This window comes from Sceloporus undulatus, chromosome 1 (genome assembly GCF_019175285.1).
Source record: "Sceloporus undulatus isolate JIND9_A2432 ecotype Alabama chromosome 1, SceUnd_v1.1, whole genome shotgun sequence".
In the NCBI taxonomy this organism is placed as follows: domain Eukaryota; kingdom Metazoa; phylum Chordata; class Lepidosauria; order Squamata; family Phrynosomatidae; genus Sceloporus; species Sceloporus undulatus.
In genome coordinates this window covers 147,124,553-147,142,455 of record NC_056522.1, presented here as the reverse complement: position 1 = coordinate 147,142,455, position 17,903 = coordinate 147,124,553, and the positions used below count along the sequence as shown (strand labels likewise).

Here is a 17,903-nt window from a genome sequence, read left to right as displayed (position 1 = left end):
AGGTAACGAATGGGAGACACCACCACACAGAGTGATCTGCAAGGCTGTGTGGTGGTTTTTTGAGGACCCTGGAGAAATGTTTCATGCAGCCCTCCTTGGAGTCCACGTCCCTCAGAAATACATGAGGGGCAAACAGTGGGCAACACAATGGGGTGCACTCCTGAGGCACATTGGGACTCCAATATCGATGATTTTCCATTTTTGCGGAGGGTCTGGAATGAATCTCCCATTTAAACAGAGGAGTGACGGTAGTTACATGCTTGCTCCACAGCATTGCCAGCACTCCATCCAATAAAGTGCTTTCTGGATCTATGTGTTTGTGTCATGGCAGCATCATGAAGTTGAATGAAATGCTGGACTTTTATCTTGCTCTTTACCAACCCGGATGTAGGTTGTGAGTCAGTGTCTCTATTCTGTCAACAATTATGAGGCTTCAGGAACACCTGCAAATCGGACTAGGCCTGGCTTTGTCATTGCTTGGTCTGAGCAAAGTGGTTTAAGGCATTCTAAAAGTCCAAAGTAGATTTCTGTGCATTAGTTGGGATGTTTACATTTGAAAAGTTAGTTGCCTTGAGATATTTCAAATTTCACAGAAATCTTTTTTACTCCTATCTGAACAAAGTATTCATAGCACATTCACTGCAAACTTATCAGGTGCAGCTGCAAACTTTCATCTCACATGGGAAGCTTTTGCTCGGACCCAAGGGCAGGAAAGGACTGTGTGCTTGGAAAGTTTACCAAGAAGTTCATATCACAGGTGCAGGCCCACACAAGGTGTGTCTTCCAGAATACTTGGGATTCTTCATTTCTTCCTGTTCAGAGCATAGCCATGGGCCAAGGCTGTATAAACAATTGTCAAAAAGAAAACAAGCAAATTCTTCAAGGCCCATCCATAGCTTGTGCCAGCTTCAGCTGCGTTTGCGTTTGCCAAAGGGTCCAAGCGACAGACTCTGGTTCCTGCCTTTGAACAGAAAGCCTGATGAAGATGTGGTGCATGGAGCCTGTTTTATGAAGGCTATACTGGACTGAAAGTGTTGTCTATATTCTCCCAGTCGTACCTTATTTTCATTCTGGGCAAATAAGTGCAGGGGGAAAACATGGGAAAAGCTACAGCAGTTTGAAAGACTGCTAAAGAACGCAAAGGGTGGGATGGGAGTATCAGTCTCAGGGGCAAGAAGTAAAACCAAGCTTCTTGTTGTTATTGTTGTTAACTGCCTTCACGTCAACCCCAACACATGGTGACTTTGTGGATGAGACATCTCCTTTTGGCTGTCCATGGTATTCCTCAGCACTCTTCTCCAACATATGTGTGTTGAATGCCTTCAAGTCATTTCCAACTTATGGTGGCCCTACAGCAAACTTATCATTGGGTTTTCTTGGCAAGATTTGTTCAGAGGAGGTTTGCCATTGCCTTCCCCTGAGGTTGAGAGCATATGACTTGCCCTAAGTCACCCAGTGGGTTTCATGGTTGAGTTGGGAATCAAACCCTGGTCTCCAGAGTCATACTCCAACACTCATACCACCACACCATGCTGGCTCCTCTCTTTTTACTGCCTTCTACCTTCCCTAGCATTATTGGTTTTCCAGTGATTCATGCCTTCTCATGATGTGGCCAAAGTATGACCACCTCAGTTTTGTTATCTTGGCTTGCAGAAAGAGAATAAAGCACCCAGGGGTTCAATACACACACACACACACACACACACACACACACACACACACACACACACACTCATCCCTCCATATTTGTGGCTTTGATATTTGCGGCTTTGATTATTCAAGGATTTGATTACTATGTTCCCTCTAGTAATATCTAGGTCCTCCAGTGCAACTCTATGGCCAACCTTAACTAAAAGTTCCACTGAAAGACCTAGAGATTCCTAGAGAGAATACTGCAGCGCAGTTCTGTGGTCAGTGTCTGTCGGACGTTGACCACAAAGTTGCGCTGGAGGACCTAGAGATTCATAGAGAGGTGTCCTCTCAGGTAAAAACATGGTGTTTTTGTTATTTGTGGGTTTTCCACATTCACAGGGGTCTTGTGCCCCTAACCCTAGCGAATATGGAGGGACCAGTGTGTATGTGTATGTGTGTGTGTGTGTGTGTGTGTGTATATATATATATATATATAAAATGCAGTACTTTCAAATACAGTACAGTGAGCCCTTGGTATCCATTGAGGTACTCCGTAGACACCAAAATCTGTGGATGCTCGTCCTATTATATACAAGAGCACAGTAAAACTGCAATCTATATATATATGTGTGTGTGTGTGTGTGTGTATGTGTGTGTGTATTTGAAATTTATATTTTAAAATATTTTCAATCTGTGGGGTGCATGAACCCATGGATGAAGAATCAAGTAGACAGGGAGGGTCAACTGTACAAGGATTTTTTATCCATGGATTCCAGCATCCGCAGGTCAAAAATATTTAAAAAGATTTGTAAATTTCAAATAGCAAGCTTTGATTTTCCATTTTATATAAGGGACACCATTTTGCTCTGCCATTATATTTAATGGGACTTGGGCACCCATGGATTTAGTTATCCACAGGTGGCCCTGGGACCAAAGCCCAGCGGATAACATAAGGTCCCACTGAATGCGCTGGCCTCACTTAGTCACATAAGCCAGTTTTTGTGCCAAGAAAGTTGCACTTGACCACAGGCAAGAGAACTCCACGTATGCACAGCCCAGCTGCATGATACGCATTGTGACGCGAGGAAGAGACTGCAGCATAGCCCCTTGGACTTCTGCCTGATCTGCCTCCAGCCTCAAGGAAGAGGGGCCATGATGCTACTTGTGGGAAACACAGCCTGACTTTGGCTGGCAGAAGAAGCAGAAGCTACTGGATTTCCACAAGGGTGCCACCAGCCTTGCCCAGGATGAGCAGGTGCCCTCCTTTTCCAGGACCTGTCCTCCATTCCAGCTTTCTGTGCAGAGGGGATTCCATAATGTCCGCCATTTCAAGCATGACTAATTAAGAAGCATGGATTGATATTCCCAGGAGTGTTTTTTAAAAGCTTTTATTGGGTCATGCCCTCCATTTTTCTCCAAGGTACTACATTTTGCAGTTTCATGTCCACCTTTGCAATTATGACATCTGATCCAGGGTGACCAGATGCCCTCCTTTTCCAGGACATGTCCTCTATTCCAGCGTCTTGTCCAGGACCAGGAGGGATTCTATAATGTCCTCCATTTTGAGCATGCCTAAGGAGCATGGGTTGACATTTCTGTGAGGGTTTCAAGCTTTCATTGGTTCATGTCCTCCACTTTTCTTGAAGGGCCTGCATTTTGAGCAGGACTAGGAAACACGAATTTACATTTCTATGAGCGTTTTGAGCTTTTATTTTTGCCACGTCCATGTCCTCCATTTTTCTCAAAGGCCCTCCATTTTGCAGTGCCACGTCCTCCTTTGTGGTTATGATCACTGGCCCAGGGTCACCAGAGGTCCTCCTTTTCCTGGACATGTCCACTATTTCAGCCTTCTGCCCAGGAGGGATTCCAAAATGTCTTACATTTGAAGCATGGCTAAGAAGCATACATTGAGGGTTTTTAGCTTTTATTGTCATGTCCTCCATTTCTTTGCCTTGAAGGTCCTCTCCATTTTGTGGTGCCTTCTCCTCCTCCTCCTTTCCCATTACGTTCCATCATTATGTTTCATGTTCCAAAGTCTGCCTGTGTGTTGTGTACCTTCACAATCCATTGCCAACTTAAGGCCAACCTGTCATGGGGTTTTATTGGCAAGGTCTGTTCAGAGGAAGTTTGCCATTGCCTTCCCCTGAGGAGGCTGAGAGAGTGTGACTTGAAACACAAGGTCACCCAGTGGGTTTCCATAACCAAACCCTGGTCTCTAGAGCCACAGTCCAATGCTCAAACCACTAGGCCACTCTGGCTCTCAGAATAACATGAAGTTCCATCAGAGGCACTTCTGAGGCTGAGAGAGTGTGACAGTGGGTTTTCTACGCCTGAGCTGGGATTCGAACCCGGGTCTCTAGAGTCTTTAGTCCAACACTCACATCACTGGGCCAGGGCTGAGTCATGGTACTAACACTTATTTAAATACTAGAGAGACATTATGGCACAGCCGGGAATCGAACCCGGGTTCCTCAGAGTGAGCCCCTACAGCAGTCCAGTGCCCTAACCCTCTGCGCCATGTTGGGTCCAAGGCGGCCTCCCCGCGCCGCCCACGTGGATATAGCCCAGGCGTGAGGCGTCCGCTTCCTCTTCTAGTCTTCTTTCAAAGGGCAGGAGGCGCTCGCGCCATCCTCCCCCTCCCCCCTCCCATCTGACGTCATAATAGCGGCTGGCGGAGTAGGCCGCTGGCCCGGTCGCAGCCGATCGGGGCTGGTTTGAGCTGGTGCGTTGCCATGGAGACGCCGCCGGGCCTATAAATAGGGGCGCTCCGGCGCTGGCGAGGCTTTGTCAGGCGAGGACGCCGAGGGAGAAGCAGCGGCGGCGGAAGCCACTCTCCAGCACCTGCGCGGCGGCGGCGGGCGGCGGGCACCGGCTTTTTCAACCTCGGCTACGTCGGTCTCCCCCCCGCCACCCTCACAGACACACCGGCTGCCGCGCAGGAAGAGGAGGGAAGCCGCCGCTGCTGCTGCTGCTGCTGCTGCTGAAGGAGGAGAGGAAAGAGCCCACGCCACGCCGCCGAGGTAAGGAAAGGGCAGCAGCCCTATGGCCACGTGGATGGGAAGGAGAAGGGGAGGAAAGCAAGAGGGAAGGAAAGAAAGAGGGGAAGGAAGAAAAAGAAGGAAGGAAGGAAGAAAGGCAAGAGGGGAGGAAAGAAAAAGAGCGAGAGAAAGAAAGAAAGGCAAAAGGGAAAGAGGGGAGGAATGAGAGAGAGGGAAGGAATGAACAAGAGGGAAGGGAGGAAAGAAAAGAGGGAGAGAAAGAAAGGCAAGAGGGAAGGAAGGAGGAAAGCGGGACAGAAAGAAAGAGGGAAGGAAAAAAAGGAAGGGATGAAAGGAAACGTGAGAGGGAATAGGAGGAAAGTAAAGGAAGGAAAAAGAGGGAGGGAAGGAATGGAGGAAAGGAAGGCAAGAGGAGAGGAAGGAAAGGAAAGGAAAAGGGAAGGAGAAAAGGAAAAAGAGGGAAGGGAGGGAGAAAGAAAGAAAGAAAGTGAGGAAGAAGAGGAAAGAAGGAGAGGAAGGAAGGAAGAAAAAGGCAGAGAGGAAGGAAAGGAAGGGGAAAGAAGGAAGGAAAGGGGAAGAAAGAAACAAAAAGAAGGAAGGAAGGAAAGAGAAGGAGGAATGAAGGAAAGAAAGAGGGAGAGAAAGAAAGAGAAAGAAGGAAGAAAGGGAGGGAAGAGAGGGAAAGAACGAAGGGAGGAAAGGGGTGGAACGAAAGAATGAAGGAAGGAGGGAGAGAGAGAAGGAAGGAAAAAGGTGATGGGGAGGAAGGAAGGGTTTACTGATCTCACTTTGCCACCCATCCCCCGCAAACCATTTAATGTGTCTTCATCCGCATTGCAGAAGTAACCCAGTTTGACACCGTTTTAACAGCTGTGGCTCTGTGCTGGGGGGTCCTGGGGGGTTCTGCAGCCAGCCCTCCTAGCTCCCCCCTCCCCCCAAAATAAAGGGATGCTAGAAAGTAAGCCTGGGTTGTGCCAATACAAGGGAGGCCATTTCCCTACTCCATTGTATGTAATGGGGCTTCAGAGCATCCATGGATCTGGGTTTCCACAGGTGCAGGGGGCCTGGATACCAAGGGCCCAGTCTAGTTTTGGGAGACATTAAGCCTGCTCTGTCAGAGAGCTCTGCTGCCACAACAAACTACAAATCCCAGGATTCCATAGGATGGAGCCATGGCAGTTAAAGAGCTGTCAAACTGGATTATTTCTGCAGTGCAGATGCAGCCTTTGTTGTTGCTGTGTGCCTTCAAGTCGTTTTCTGACATATGGCAACCCTGTCACAGGCTTTTCTAGGGCTGAGAGGGTGTGACTCACCCATGGCTAGGACTGATAAATGCAAATGACAGTTATTCATTATCTCCTATCCTCAATACATTCTTAAAAGAGATCTCAAAGGGCTGTTTTGGGGCACATTCATCCCCTCCATGTTTGACATTTTAATGGCAGAGATCAGTCAAGGCAGCATTCACTCCTTGAGCATTTAGGGTCTTGTGTGCCACAAGCCTGCATCTGCATTGCAAATTTAATCCCGGCTGACACCACTATAACCTCCATGGCTCCATTGTATGGAATCCTGGCGTTTGTAGTTTGTTGTGGCACCAGAGCTCTCTGAGAGAAGGCGAAATGGATCGCAAAACTATAAATCCCAGACGTCCATAGCATGGATCCATGGGCATTTAAGTGGTGTCAAACTGGATGATTTCTACAGTGCAGATGCAGCCTTCCCCTGAGCTGAAGGATGCCTTGAATGGCCAGACTGCCAGCTTTGTGCCTTGTCTGTAATTTTGTAGTGCAGGTTCAGCTCTTGACGCCCCTTTCTCTTTCAAGCTGCTTGTCAATATGGAAAAATGGGGGGGGGGGGGGGACACAAGTTTTGTGTGTTTGTGTATCCCTTGTAGCTTGTGTATCCTTCCTTCCTTCTTTGAGGGAGGAGGTTAAAAGATTGCAGGGGTTACATTTCTTGCTTTCACTGCCGCAGTTGCTGTCAGGCAGTAAAGCCAGGTTTGGGTGGCTGGATGTCTGTTGAAGTGGCCCTCAAATTGCCACTACAATATTAATACTGATTATTATTATTATTATTATTATTATTATTATTATTATTATTCAGAGTCATATTCTTAAGCTCTGCTATTAAAGGGACAATCCCAGGCATACTTGAAAGCATGTTCCCTACCTCTGTGATGTTTCAACTCTCATAGTAAAACTGTTGTTATTATTATTGGCAATAAGAATAGAGAACTGCTATAAAGAGGCTGCTGAAAGCAGAACAGCTGGCAGTCAGGTGAGGTCTGAGACCAAGAATGACACCATCATCATCATCATCATCATCATCATCATCATCATTGAAAATAAAATAGGGAACAACCATAAAGAGGCCACTTGATACCAACTGGCATCCTGGTAGGGTCTGAGAAAGAGAATGACATCATCATTATTACTGACAATAAAAGCAGAGAACTACCCTAAAGGCTACTGATAGCAGAACAGCTGGCAGTCAGGTGAGGTCTGAGACAGAGAATGACAAGGAGGCTCATTATGTATCAAACTTCATTTCTGTTTTGAAGGCTGGCATTATCCTGGTAGCCATTTGGAAGTGGGTTACTGGCGTCCAGATGTGTCCTGCCCATCTCTTCCTATCCTTTCTGCCACGAAGAAGTCCTGCAGTTGCAGCTCCATTCTTCTTGATCTCTCGGCCCCACCCTTTCCCTGTATTGGAGCTGGTAGTGTTACAGCCTGGCAAAGCCTTCTGTGTCATTGTAGGAGTGGGAAGGGGTAGCAGCGCTTGGGTACCTTGAAGATGGAGCTGCTTCAGTGGCCCTTGCTTATCTGACCAGCTGAAGTGGTGACAAATGCACATGCATCAGACAGGCAGCAGCAAGAGGCCATGATGAGACTCCATGATGGCATGCAGCTGGCACTCTTTATTTCCTGCTGTTTGAGGAAAGGAGGTGGCTACTTATGCTTAATATTTAGCAGTAAATGACATTATTCACACGTAGGTGGCCTAAATGCATAAATATAACTAGTGACACTCCTAATAACTGTCGGTGTACAGTGTAGGATCTGTTCTTTCTTATTGGGTTAATCTTACTGCAGAGGTTTGCTTGGAATATTTAAGAGGTTTGGTTTTGTCAGCACTTGGAAAAGGCTAGATGTGGATTTGTTTTTGTTGCTGCAGTATCTATCACAAACAAAGATAAATTAAAGAGGGGGGTTTATCTTTGAGGATTTAGGATCTCTGCAGAAAGCAGTGATGTCGTTTAGTTTGCTTTGGGTTTTCCCACACTGTCATTTTACTATGATAGTTTCATTGACACATGACAGATAGTAGGGAACATGCTTTCAAGTATGCCTGGGATTGTCCCTTTAATAGCCGAGTTTAAGAATAAGACTCTGAAGAGGCTTTGCCATTAATGCATAGGCAGCTGGAAGGAAAAGGACTAGGCCAGTAAAGGCATGCTTCATAATCTGCTTAACTCTCCTTTTTTTTTGTGGGGTGAAATTATTTTTCTTTTTATTATTCCTCATTGGTTGGAAGTAATGTTCAAAATTTTATTTCCAATTACAGAGCAAATGTTGGAAAAGGCACACTCATTTCAGAATTTTAGTGCTCCATTGTGGTTCAAAGGAGAGGACAGAAAATAGGATCCCTTGGACACGTTGACAGAGTTATTAGTGTCAGCTTGTAATACTTATCATCCACTACTTAGACATTATGTCATCCTTTCCCCCCATGTCCTAGTAAGATTCCAGATGGGGAATTTTGGGCCGAAGAGCAGAAAATAAGGAATTTTAAGCACAATGAACAATCACTTTAAAAATAACCAGCTTCATAGTCTTTGATAATAAATGGGAATTCATTGCATCATATTTTGGCAATGTGTTCTTGTAGTCTTCTTGAAACTTTTTCATGTATCTGCTGTGACCTTTTCATAAAATTGTGTGGTGAGTTTTTGTATAACTTGCTTTTTGGCCAATTTTGAAGTGTGCTGAGTTGTAGATTTGTGCTCAGAGATGATGCTGGTACAACCAAAGAGTGTTTCTACATTGCATTCATTCCCTCCTCTCTGATGCGAATCTCCATGGTGTATCTAAATTGGTCTGCTGTGAATGCTTTGGAGGTGGCAGGAGTTAGAGCCCTTACAGGGTTGTATATTGGGGAATTGTTTTGCACTAAGCCGGCCCAGAGGCTGTTTGATGCCTTCACAGAGTTTTGCTTTTTGTTAACAATCTATGTGCACGTATGTTCTGGTATTTACTTGTCACAACAATGGGATTGCCGTATTACGCAGTTCACTCCTAGGCAGTATGTCTCTCAGTGTGTGCCTTCAAGTCACTTGTCATCTAAATACATACTCAAACATAAATCCTACAATGGAATGGGGCTTACTCTAAAAATAGATCAGATTGCAGTAAGTGTCTGGTGCTCTGTCACCTCCAGCGGTGTGCAAAATTAGTGCATATGGTTGCTGTTTAAGTCTGTGTCTCTTTCTGTAATCTGTATCAATGCCTGCTCTGTTCAGTTTTTCTGCCAGACATTATTTTCCTCTTGCCTGTGTATTTTTAAACTCTTTGCATGACCACATACATAGACTAGCTATCTATCTCAAAGTTGTAGTCTCAGAGTGTTACGTATACTTAAGAATTTTCTGTACATAACCTATTGTTAAGTTCAATTGTGTCTTAAGCCTCAAATGCATGGCCCTTAAGAAGAGGCTTTTGACTGCTTTGCAGGTGTGGCATTGAAATGATGCTCACCCCTAAAGTGGCCAGAAGCTGCTCTGACCCTGCAATCCAGTCCTTTGGACCGGATGGAAAAGGAGCGGAAATAATCCGGCTCCTGGAAGTGGCATCATGACCAGAGGCTGCTCTTTATTGGCCATGCACTTCACCCTTTACTGGAACTGTTAGTTCTGCATTTTCATGATGGAAAGGAGAACTAAAACTTTTTTGTTCTGTTTCCACAGTTTGTTACCTTTGAGAAATATCACATCAAGCAAGATGAACGGCTTCAGTGATGAAGAATTCAATTTTACTTTCCTTGACGAAGGCTTTACTGCAAAGGATATAGTAGACCAAAAAATAAATGAAGTTTCTTCCTCGGTATGTTACATGTGTTGGAAATGCGACTACTACCAAAACAAAAAAACCTCAACCCCATTTTATACAAAATACATGCCTAGTGCTGTTAATACCAGACAACTGTGTATTGGCTAATGAATGTTTGCTTTGTCCCCAGGATGATAAAGATGCATTCTATGTTGCTGACCTTGGAGATGTTTTGAAGAAGCATTTGCGGTGGTACAAAGCCCTCCCCAGAGTGTCTCCTTTCTATGCTGTCAAATGTAATGACAGCATAGCTGTAGTGAAGATTCTTGCTGCTCTTGGGGCAGGGTTTGATTGTGCGAGTAAAGTAAGTGGCTTCCTGTGCTTGGTTAAATAGTGCTTTATAAATTACTGTTGTGCCTTTGAGCCTGTTTGTGTTGTTCTGAATAAGACATTTTTAGTGAATAGAATGCAAATTTATAAATTGTGGGTTTTCCTCCCCCCCAGACTGAAATACAGCTGGTCCAGAGTGCTGGTGTGCCTCCAGAGCGTATAATATATGCAAATCCTTGCAAGCAAGTTTCTCAAATTAAACATGCAGCAAATAATGGAGTGCAGATGATGACTTTTGATAGTGAAGTTGAACTGATGAAAGTTGCAAGAGCCCATCCAAAGGCAAAGTAAGAAACCTTTATAATAATACAGTTATCAGTCTTCATGTTTCTGGGTGGCCAGGGTGCCTAGATGAAAGATGCTTGTTTGGGAAATGTGTTAAAATGCCCACAGGGGTTTTTGCATTGATTTATTTACTTGGTAAATTATGCAGCATGTTAGTTTAAAAACCCATTTTAGTTGTCTTAGAGCCCTGTGGAGGGGACATAAGAGGCACAATACTTAGAGGCCCTGATTCCTCCTCCTCTGCTTCTCAAACCTTTTCTGTCCTGGAGGGCAAAAGAAAAGCAGGGAGGGTGCTTGAAGGCTCTGCACAAGGGAGGAGAAGAGCTATTTTTGTATAAAATGTTAAAATATGAATATACATGAATATATGAACAAAAATACACACACTAAATTAATTGTTGTAAATTCATATGCTAATGTTGAGGGGGATAATGTCCACATGTAGATGTATAGAAGGTCACAAGTGTAAAAAGTTTGAGAAACACATCTTCAGAGCAATTTTAAGTATAGTTCAGGTAAAAAAGTGTTTTATGAAAGCAAAGTGAATTCCCCAAAACTTGACACCATTCTCAAGATGCGTTTGAAAATGTTTTCCAGGCTGGTCTTGCGCATTGCGACAGATGATTCAAAGGCAGTTTGTCGCTTGAGTGTTAAATTTGGAGCCACACTAAAAACTAGCAGGTTGCTGCTTGAACGGGCAAAAGAACTTGATCTTGACATTATTGGAGTCAGGTGAGTAGCAAAACTACATAGAAGAAATTGCATGTTTTCTACCTATTAGTTTAACAATGGTTGGAAAAATGGGCACTAAATCAAACGTATCTTTTCTAGTTTCCATGTTGGAAGTGGCTGTACAGATCCAGAAACGTTTGTGCAAGCAATTTCTGATGCCCGTTGTGTCTTTGATATGGGAGTAAGTACCTTTTAAGAGTCTTCTATACAGTGCTGACTCAGCAGAGAAGCAGATAACTCAACTGTTTCGTAGCAAAAATTAGAATATATGTTAAAAGTATAATTAGCAATTAACGCAACTACTTTAGAGTTTCATTGGCCTAAACTGCTAACTTTTTGAGGCATTGTTTTTTAAGGGTTTTAGAGAAAAACGTAATAGAGAAAAAATTCAATTTCCATAAACCATGAGTGCACTGAGAGAAAAACTGATTGTTACTACCAATAAAAGGGCTAATGGATTTATATTTCTCTTGTTTTAGGCGGAGCTTGGTTTTAGCATGTACTTACTTGATATTGGTGGTGGCTTTCCGGGGTCTGAAGATGTGAAGCTGAAGTTTGAAGAGGTATAAACCTGAATGTATACAGCTAGACTTTGTGGTTCACACATGATCTTTCTGAGCTTTCAGTTGGAATGAAGAGGCTTTCTTGATTTTGCTAGTATGCCAAGTATGCCTTCACATAAGTTGGCACAAGATTAGTGAAGTCATAAATGTAATGATTTCTTTTCATGTCCTGTATGTCAGCTTTAAGAGGAATGATACCTTCATTTTATGAATGAAAAGTTAATCTTTGGGGTAAAAGAAAAACAATCCACCTAATGTTCAGGTTGAAAGAAGGGCTGTACAATAAATCAAGTGCTGGCACTTGTGTGGCTACAGTATACAGTATGGTAGAAATTACACTGCTTATATTACATAATCTGGTGTTGTGACTGTTAATTGATCAGTGCAGCCATCCTTTAGCTGGAAGAAACTGTTCACAGGTTCTGTACAGCTGTTGTTTTTAATTTTGGTTGCAAACTACCAGTCAGTTTAAACAGCTGCAGTAAGTAGATAAGCCATTCAGTTATGCACTAGAATAATAATAGTTGAGGGGAGCATGGGATGGTAAATTCATCTTTCCCAGTCCATGTTCATTTGAGCAATCAAGAAAGGGAGAATTTACCTAGCTCAAACTGCTGTACTAAATCCTCTTACTGAGGCAAAAGTTGGGGCCCAGGCTACCACACTTGAAAGAACATTCAGGAACTCCTGAACTGACTTGTCGAAGCCATGTTTTGTTTTCAGCACTTTTGTATGGCACATAGTTGCTCAGAGCACCTCCATTTCTTGGAGCAGGAATTCAGTGAAAGGATGTTTTGGAGAAAGCTCATTAAAGAAATGTGGATATATGATAAGATGCTTTGTAAGTTTGGCTTAAGTTAATAGTTTGTGGTATATGAATTTATAATTAATGGAAAACTCTCCCCTTTTTTAAAAGATAACAAATGTAATCAATCCTGCTCTGGACAAGTATTTTCCTTCTGATTCTGGAGTGAGAATTATTGCAGAGCCTGGCAGATACTATGTTGCTTCAGCTTTCACGCTAGCTGTTAACATAATTGCAAAGAAAGTTGTAATAAAGGAGCAAAGTGGATCTGATGGTATGTATCCTAAATCACAGCCTGAAATTATGTATGTAACCAGAAGAATATCTATAATATGTATGGTGCACATATTGAATAAAAATACCACAGTTCATAAACCCCTGGGGATGCAGTGGCGTTTGAATAGTCTGACCAAATTACATACTAATCTGCAAGTTTTGTGCTAGCGTAAGGGACAGAACACTGTTCTGACTAGAATGTGAACAGCGGCTGCTCCTTTGTATAGCTTACAGTTAAGGAACTAGAGGGAGCAAGTTTTCCAGAGGTACCAGTTGTAAGGAATCATATCCATTCTTGCAGAGTCCCACAATATAATGTTGGCAGCTATTTCCAAATGTATTACTTGGGTTTATGGCTAAGTGAGGAGGGGATGTGAAAATTGAGAGCACCAGTCCATGTCTGTGGTGCATGCTTGCACACTCTTCCATTCAAGCCAGTAGGGCTTGGATATGCACAGTTTGGGTCCACTAGATTTCTTCTACAGTTTTTTTGGTAGTTTACAAACTTTTGAGATCTTTGTTAATAATTCTTGTGTAGATTGTGTGGTTTTATCGTAAAATATCAAAATCAGATAAGAATGTTGCAACCCACTATAAATAAGTAGTTAATCAGTGTCAACAATACTTTTCTCTTCTCCAAATAGATGAAGAAGAACAGAATGACAAAACACTTATGTATTATGTAAATGATGGAGTATATGGATCTTTTAACTGCATCCTGTATGATCATGCGCATGTTAAGCCAGTTTTACAAAAGGTACAGTCTTTTCTGTCTGCATGTGTCTTTATATAATATATTATTTATATGTAGAACTACAGTGTTAACTCAAGACCTTTTTTGCCCAGAGTAGCTGTACAGCTACTAAAAGAAATGTGGGGAATAACTTCATTACATTTTTAGTTGTACAGCTGATTTCACCTTGCCGTGAATGAAGAAAATCCAGATTATGTGCAGTTGTTTTAATAGTAGCTCTGCCATGATATTGTGTGTGAATCTTTGCATTAATCGTTTCTACTTTAAACTGTTTTCAGAGGCCTAAGCCAGATGAGAGATACTATTCCTGTAGCATATGGGGACCAACCTGTGATGGCCTAGATCGCATAGTGGAGCGCTGTGCCATGCCAGAGTTGCAAGTTGGAGACTGGATGCTGTTTGAAAACATGGGTGCTTACACTGTGGCAGCTGCTTCTACCTTCAATGGATTCCAAAGGCCAACAATACACTATGTGATGTCAAGGCCAGCGTGGTTAGTAGTTCTTCATTTGCTTGTGCTTTTTATGGTCAAGAAAGACCAGGGGAAATGCATTGGTCTGATTCACTTGTGGGGGCGGGGTTGCAAGAAAAATAAAAGAATGCTTCTTGGTAAGAGTATAACTAGATTTTTGACTCCTAGCAGTGATTGTGATACTATCAGCTTGCATAAATGCTGGGATGCCATTATACTTTAATGGCAGCTATAGACACACTTTTGCAACCTCTAAAAGTCCAAGTTAACAGTGCTATTGTTCTCCAAAAGAGAATAGATTTCTCCCTAGGACTCTGTCAAGTGGAGAAACGCACAGTGTGTTGTGTGCAGAATCCAGCTTTTTGAGAATCTTGGCACGATTTGGAAAATACCTTCACATTACTTGAGCAATGCGTGCTGGTGTTGCAAACTAAGTTTTCCAGTAGCTGGAAAGCCCTCCATTATGCTTTTTCATATCTAAGAAGAGCAGATTGATTTATACAGATTGTATAGGTCACAGTGCAGGTTTTTTTCTTTGATGCAGAGTTGCTAGAGATATTATTACACTGAGCCTTGTTCTAAAATCATTCCAGTATATCCAGCTAGCAAATAGGGAATTGGTGTGCATACTTGGTAATCGTAATATCTTACTGAAACCTGACTATAGCTGGAATACTTACTCATTTGTTTTCCCACTTACTAGGCAATTGATGGAACAGATAAAGGAGCAAGGCTTTCAAGCAGAAGTGGAAGAGCAGGAAGTCACTTTGCCGCTGTCTTGTGCCTGGGAAAGTGGAATTGAGCACTATCCAGCAGCTTGTGCTTCGGCTAGCATTAATGTATAGATATGGGTTGCGTTAACCTGTAAGTGTAGGAATGGGTTTTTTTTAGGGCTTTGGGGACCATTAACTTAATTCTTGCTAGAGTTTTTAAACATTTTGAAAAACTAGGGTGTGCGTAAATGTAACAGGATAGGCAACTAGAGGGGAGGTCACATTTATCTGTGTTCCTATGGAAACTATTTGAATATTGTTTTATATGAATTTTTATTCACTTCTCAAGTATGCTACTAAAACTGAACCTTCACTGTCAAGCAAGCATTTGTAGCTTGTATATTTGACAGAATGGTCTGGATGTAGTATTGTGACCTGACTGTTTTACAATAAAGTATATTAAAATAATTGGGTAGCAGTTCTTTGTTATATGTCAGTTAATTTGGATGGAATAGATTTTGGCCTGATTTGTCCCTTCCTTTGCACTAGAACATATTTATAGATCTTGGTTATTTCTACATAATACTACTTCTCACAAGCCAAATTAATTTCTCTCCTTTTGGCTTTCAGTGTTGGGTTTTCCATTAGATATTTATAAAAGATAATTACAAGTTAAGAAAAGTTAAGGGGCTCTCAAAGTAAGGCTTGCATGATGTAATGATAAAACAACACATGTAATCCTTCAAGTAAGCCAAGTATGTTCTTTGCTAGCTAAATTTAATCCAATACAAACTTTCTTCACTCAAATTGTAGACATGTCAACAAATGATGCCACAGAATTTGCTGTACATGGTCCAGGGATATAATCTTGTGTGGATTAATTTGGTTTTGCTTGTTGAACAATAAAAATGGTCTCTGCAAAGCATTTGTGTGGAAAAGTGGGCAGTATGTAACATTTAACTAATTTTCAACTTTTTGATGATGCTGAGATGCTTTTTTCAGAGTTGGCAAAAATACAAGAGTATAAATTATGTCCTTGAATTAGATCACATTGTTTTATTTTAGTTAACAACCCATTTTAATTGCCTTTCAGTCTACCAGGGCCCTTTTGGTGGTAATGATTAATAAAAGAACAGCTAAAACCTTTTAATTTCTTTTTAAAAAAGCAATTTCTCACTCAGCTCTAGTTTTAGTGACCGAATGCCATACAAATGCCTTGGCTGCAAATTGGCAATTCAAAATAGGGCACCAGCTCAGTGTCCTTTGGGGAGAAGGTCTACAAGTGAGAGGCAAATACTTGCTTTCTATGGCTATTCTCAAACACCTTCCCACATGACTCTGGTGGTGCATTAATAATTGCTGTTAACCACCTGGATTTTGGCAAATATCCTGTGATATTGTTGGATTGTATTTGAATCAGTATAGTCTTATGGTTATAGGGAAACCATAGATAAGATGTACTTGTTTCCTTTTGACAAACTGCAAGATTACATTTTTGTTAGAGTAATAGAGTGGGAGCCAGCATGATGTAGTGGACAAGGACTGTGGCAGGCCTGGATTCAAATCATTCAGCCATAGAAACCCACTGGATGACCTTCGGCAAGTCATACTATCTTAGCCTCAGAAGAAGGCAGTGGCAAAACCCCTCTGAACAAATCTTGCCAAAAAATTTCATGATAGATTTACCTTAGGGTTGCCATAAGTCAGAAATGATTTGTAGGCATACAACAACAAAGAGGCATAGATTGATAGAGGGAAAACCATCCTAAATCTATAGTTAACCATTAACACATGCTGTTCAAGATTAAAACTTAACTTCTAAAATAGAATATATGAAGCTTTTTTTAGACAAGGATTTGCATGTTTATATTAAAGTCTGTAATACACAATAGATTTTCCTTTTTGATGAACTTCCAAATCTTTTCCTTTCATCTCAGACTGGAAGCAAGAACTACTTTAAAGCTTGAATGAATAAACTTTTTAATATGGAGATCCCTATCACATGTGTCAAATCCTGCAAAATTGCTTGGAGTTGTCTCAGTCTTTCAAGCTACATTCAATAACAATCAAAATGCAAAATCTAAAAGAAATGAGGGCAGCATAAAAACATGCCATTAACATACCTGGCAATAAAAAAAGAAGTTTAGCTGGCACATTTGGGACTTGCATAATATTTTAGAGAATCATGCCCTAGATCTCAATATTTTCAGGAATGCTTTGTGTTATGGGCCAACTTCTATCAAATAACCTTGTTGCAGCTTAGTCTCTGGCTCCAACTGCCAATATGCTTATTTTAGTAAAATACATTAAAATAAATAGGATTATTTTAAAAGGAATCAAAACTTCGGAACACTTCACCGAATTTGGTAGCTGGAAATGATATTGAAATTAAGCATATTTATTTCCAAATATTTTATGATGGAAAAGGGTCAAGTAGGTTTGGGCTATAATCCTATAAACACTTGCAAGGAAATTCCATTGAATTTAGGAGTCTAAGTAGGAATTCATAAGACCACAGGATTATAGCTCCAGGTTTGTAGTCTAGTGAGATCTTATTTGCAAATGAGCATGAGCAGAAAAGACTTGGTTTTGCTTTGGCTACAGTTTCTGTGGCTGTAGAGTCTGGCTTTTCTTGTATATCTTGCCCCACAGGAGATGAGAAAAACCATCATATTAAATCCTCGGTTGCCAGTGGTGTAAGCAAGAGGAAGAAAATCTTTTTACAAGAATTTTATCTTGATGCAGCAGGAACTGGAATACTTAAAGCACGTCAATAAATTAAGCCTTAAAGATCACATGTTCCCCATTGTTTCAGGCGCTAGGAAACATAAAACTACAGAAGCATGTTGTATGAAAGCCCAGAATATAAAATTAACATTTTCATTGCAACTAGTTTCATTGATACATTTGGAAGTAATCACGCTAAATTTGTATGCATCTATGGTAGGTGTGGCCAACTGTGGAGGGGCAGGGATGCACAACTCACTGTACCCACTTTTGCAAATAGCTACAGCAACATTGCCCAAACATGGGATTTTCACCATGAGTTGGGTACAGTTGGAGCATTTAGGCCCAGGAGAAGCCCTTTTTAACCAGAGAAAGTAAGTGGAAGTCACTTCCTATTTGTCTCATTTCAAAAAGGCCTAGGCCGGGCATTTGGGGGGCAATTGTTTTGGAAAAAAATTGCCAGAAAAAGATTGACTTCCTGGAGGGGACCCTGGGGCCTACAAAAGC

The 17,903-nt window shown here is 41.9% G+C and overlaps 1 protein-coding gene across 1 annotated transcript; it reads left to right on the top strand.

The window, feature by feature from the left end:
- Positions 1-4,400: 4,400 nt before the first annotated feature.
- On the top strand, positions 4,401-15,137 carry ODC1 (ornithine decarboxylase 1). The gene is made up of 11 exons (XM_042440281.1): positions 4,401-4,652; positions 9,598-9,733; positions 9,870-10,043; positions 10,184-10,356; positions 10,952-11,086; positions 11,186-11,267; positions 11,566-11,649; positions 12,566-12,728; positions 13,375-13,487; positions 13,763-13,977; positions 14,660-15,137. The coding sequence occupies exons 2-11, from the start codon at positions 9,632-9,634 to the stop codon at positions 14,799-14,801; spliced, it is 1,383 nt and encodes a 460-aa protein (XP_042296215.1). The 5' UTR covers positions 4,401-4,652; positions 9,598-9,631; the 3' UTR covers positions 14,802-15,137.
- Positions 15,138-17,903: the final 2,766 nt, after the last annotated feature.

Coding starts and splice junctions, on each gene's coding strand:
- ODC1 (XM_042440281.1), top strand. CDS start 9,632: ATGAACGGCTTCAGTGATGAAGAATTCAATTTTACTTTCCTTGACGAA. Junction 10,044..10,183: donor GGTTTGATTGTGCGAGTAAA/GTAAGTGGCTTC, acceptor CCTCCCCCCCAG/ACTGAAATACAGCTGGTCCA. Junction 13,978..14,659: donor GTGATGTCAAGGCCAGCGTG/GTTAGTAGTTCT, acceptor CCCACTTACTAG/GCAATTGATGGAACAGATAA.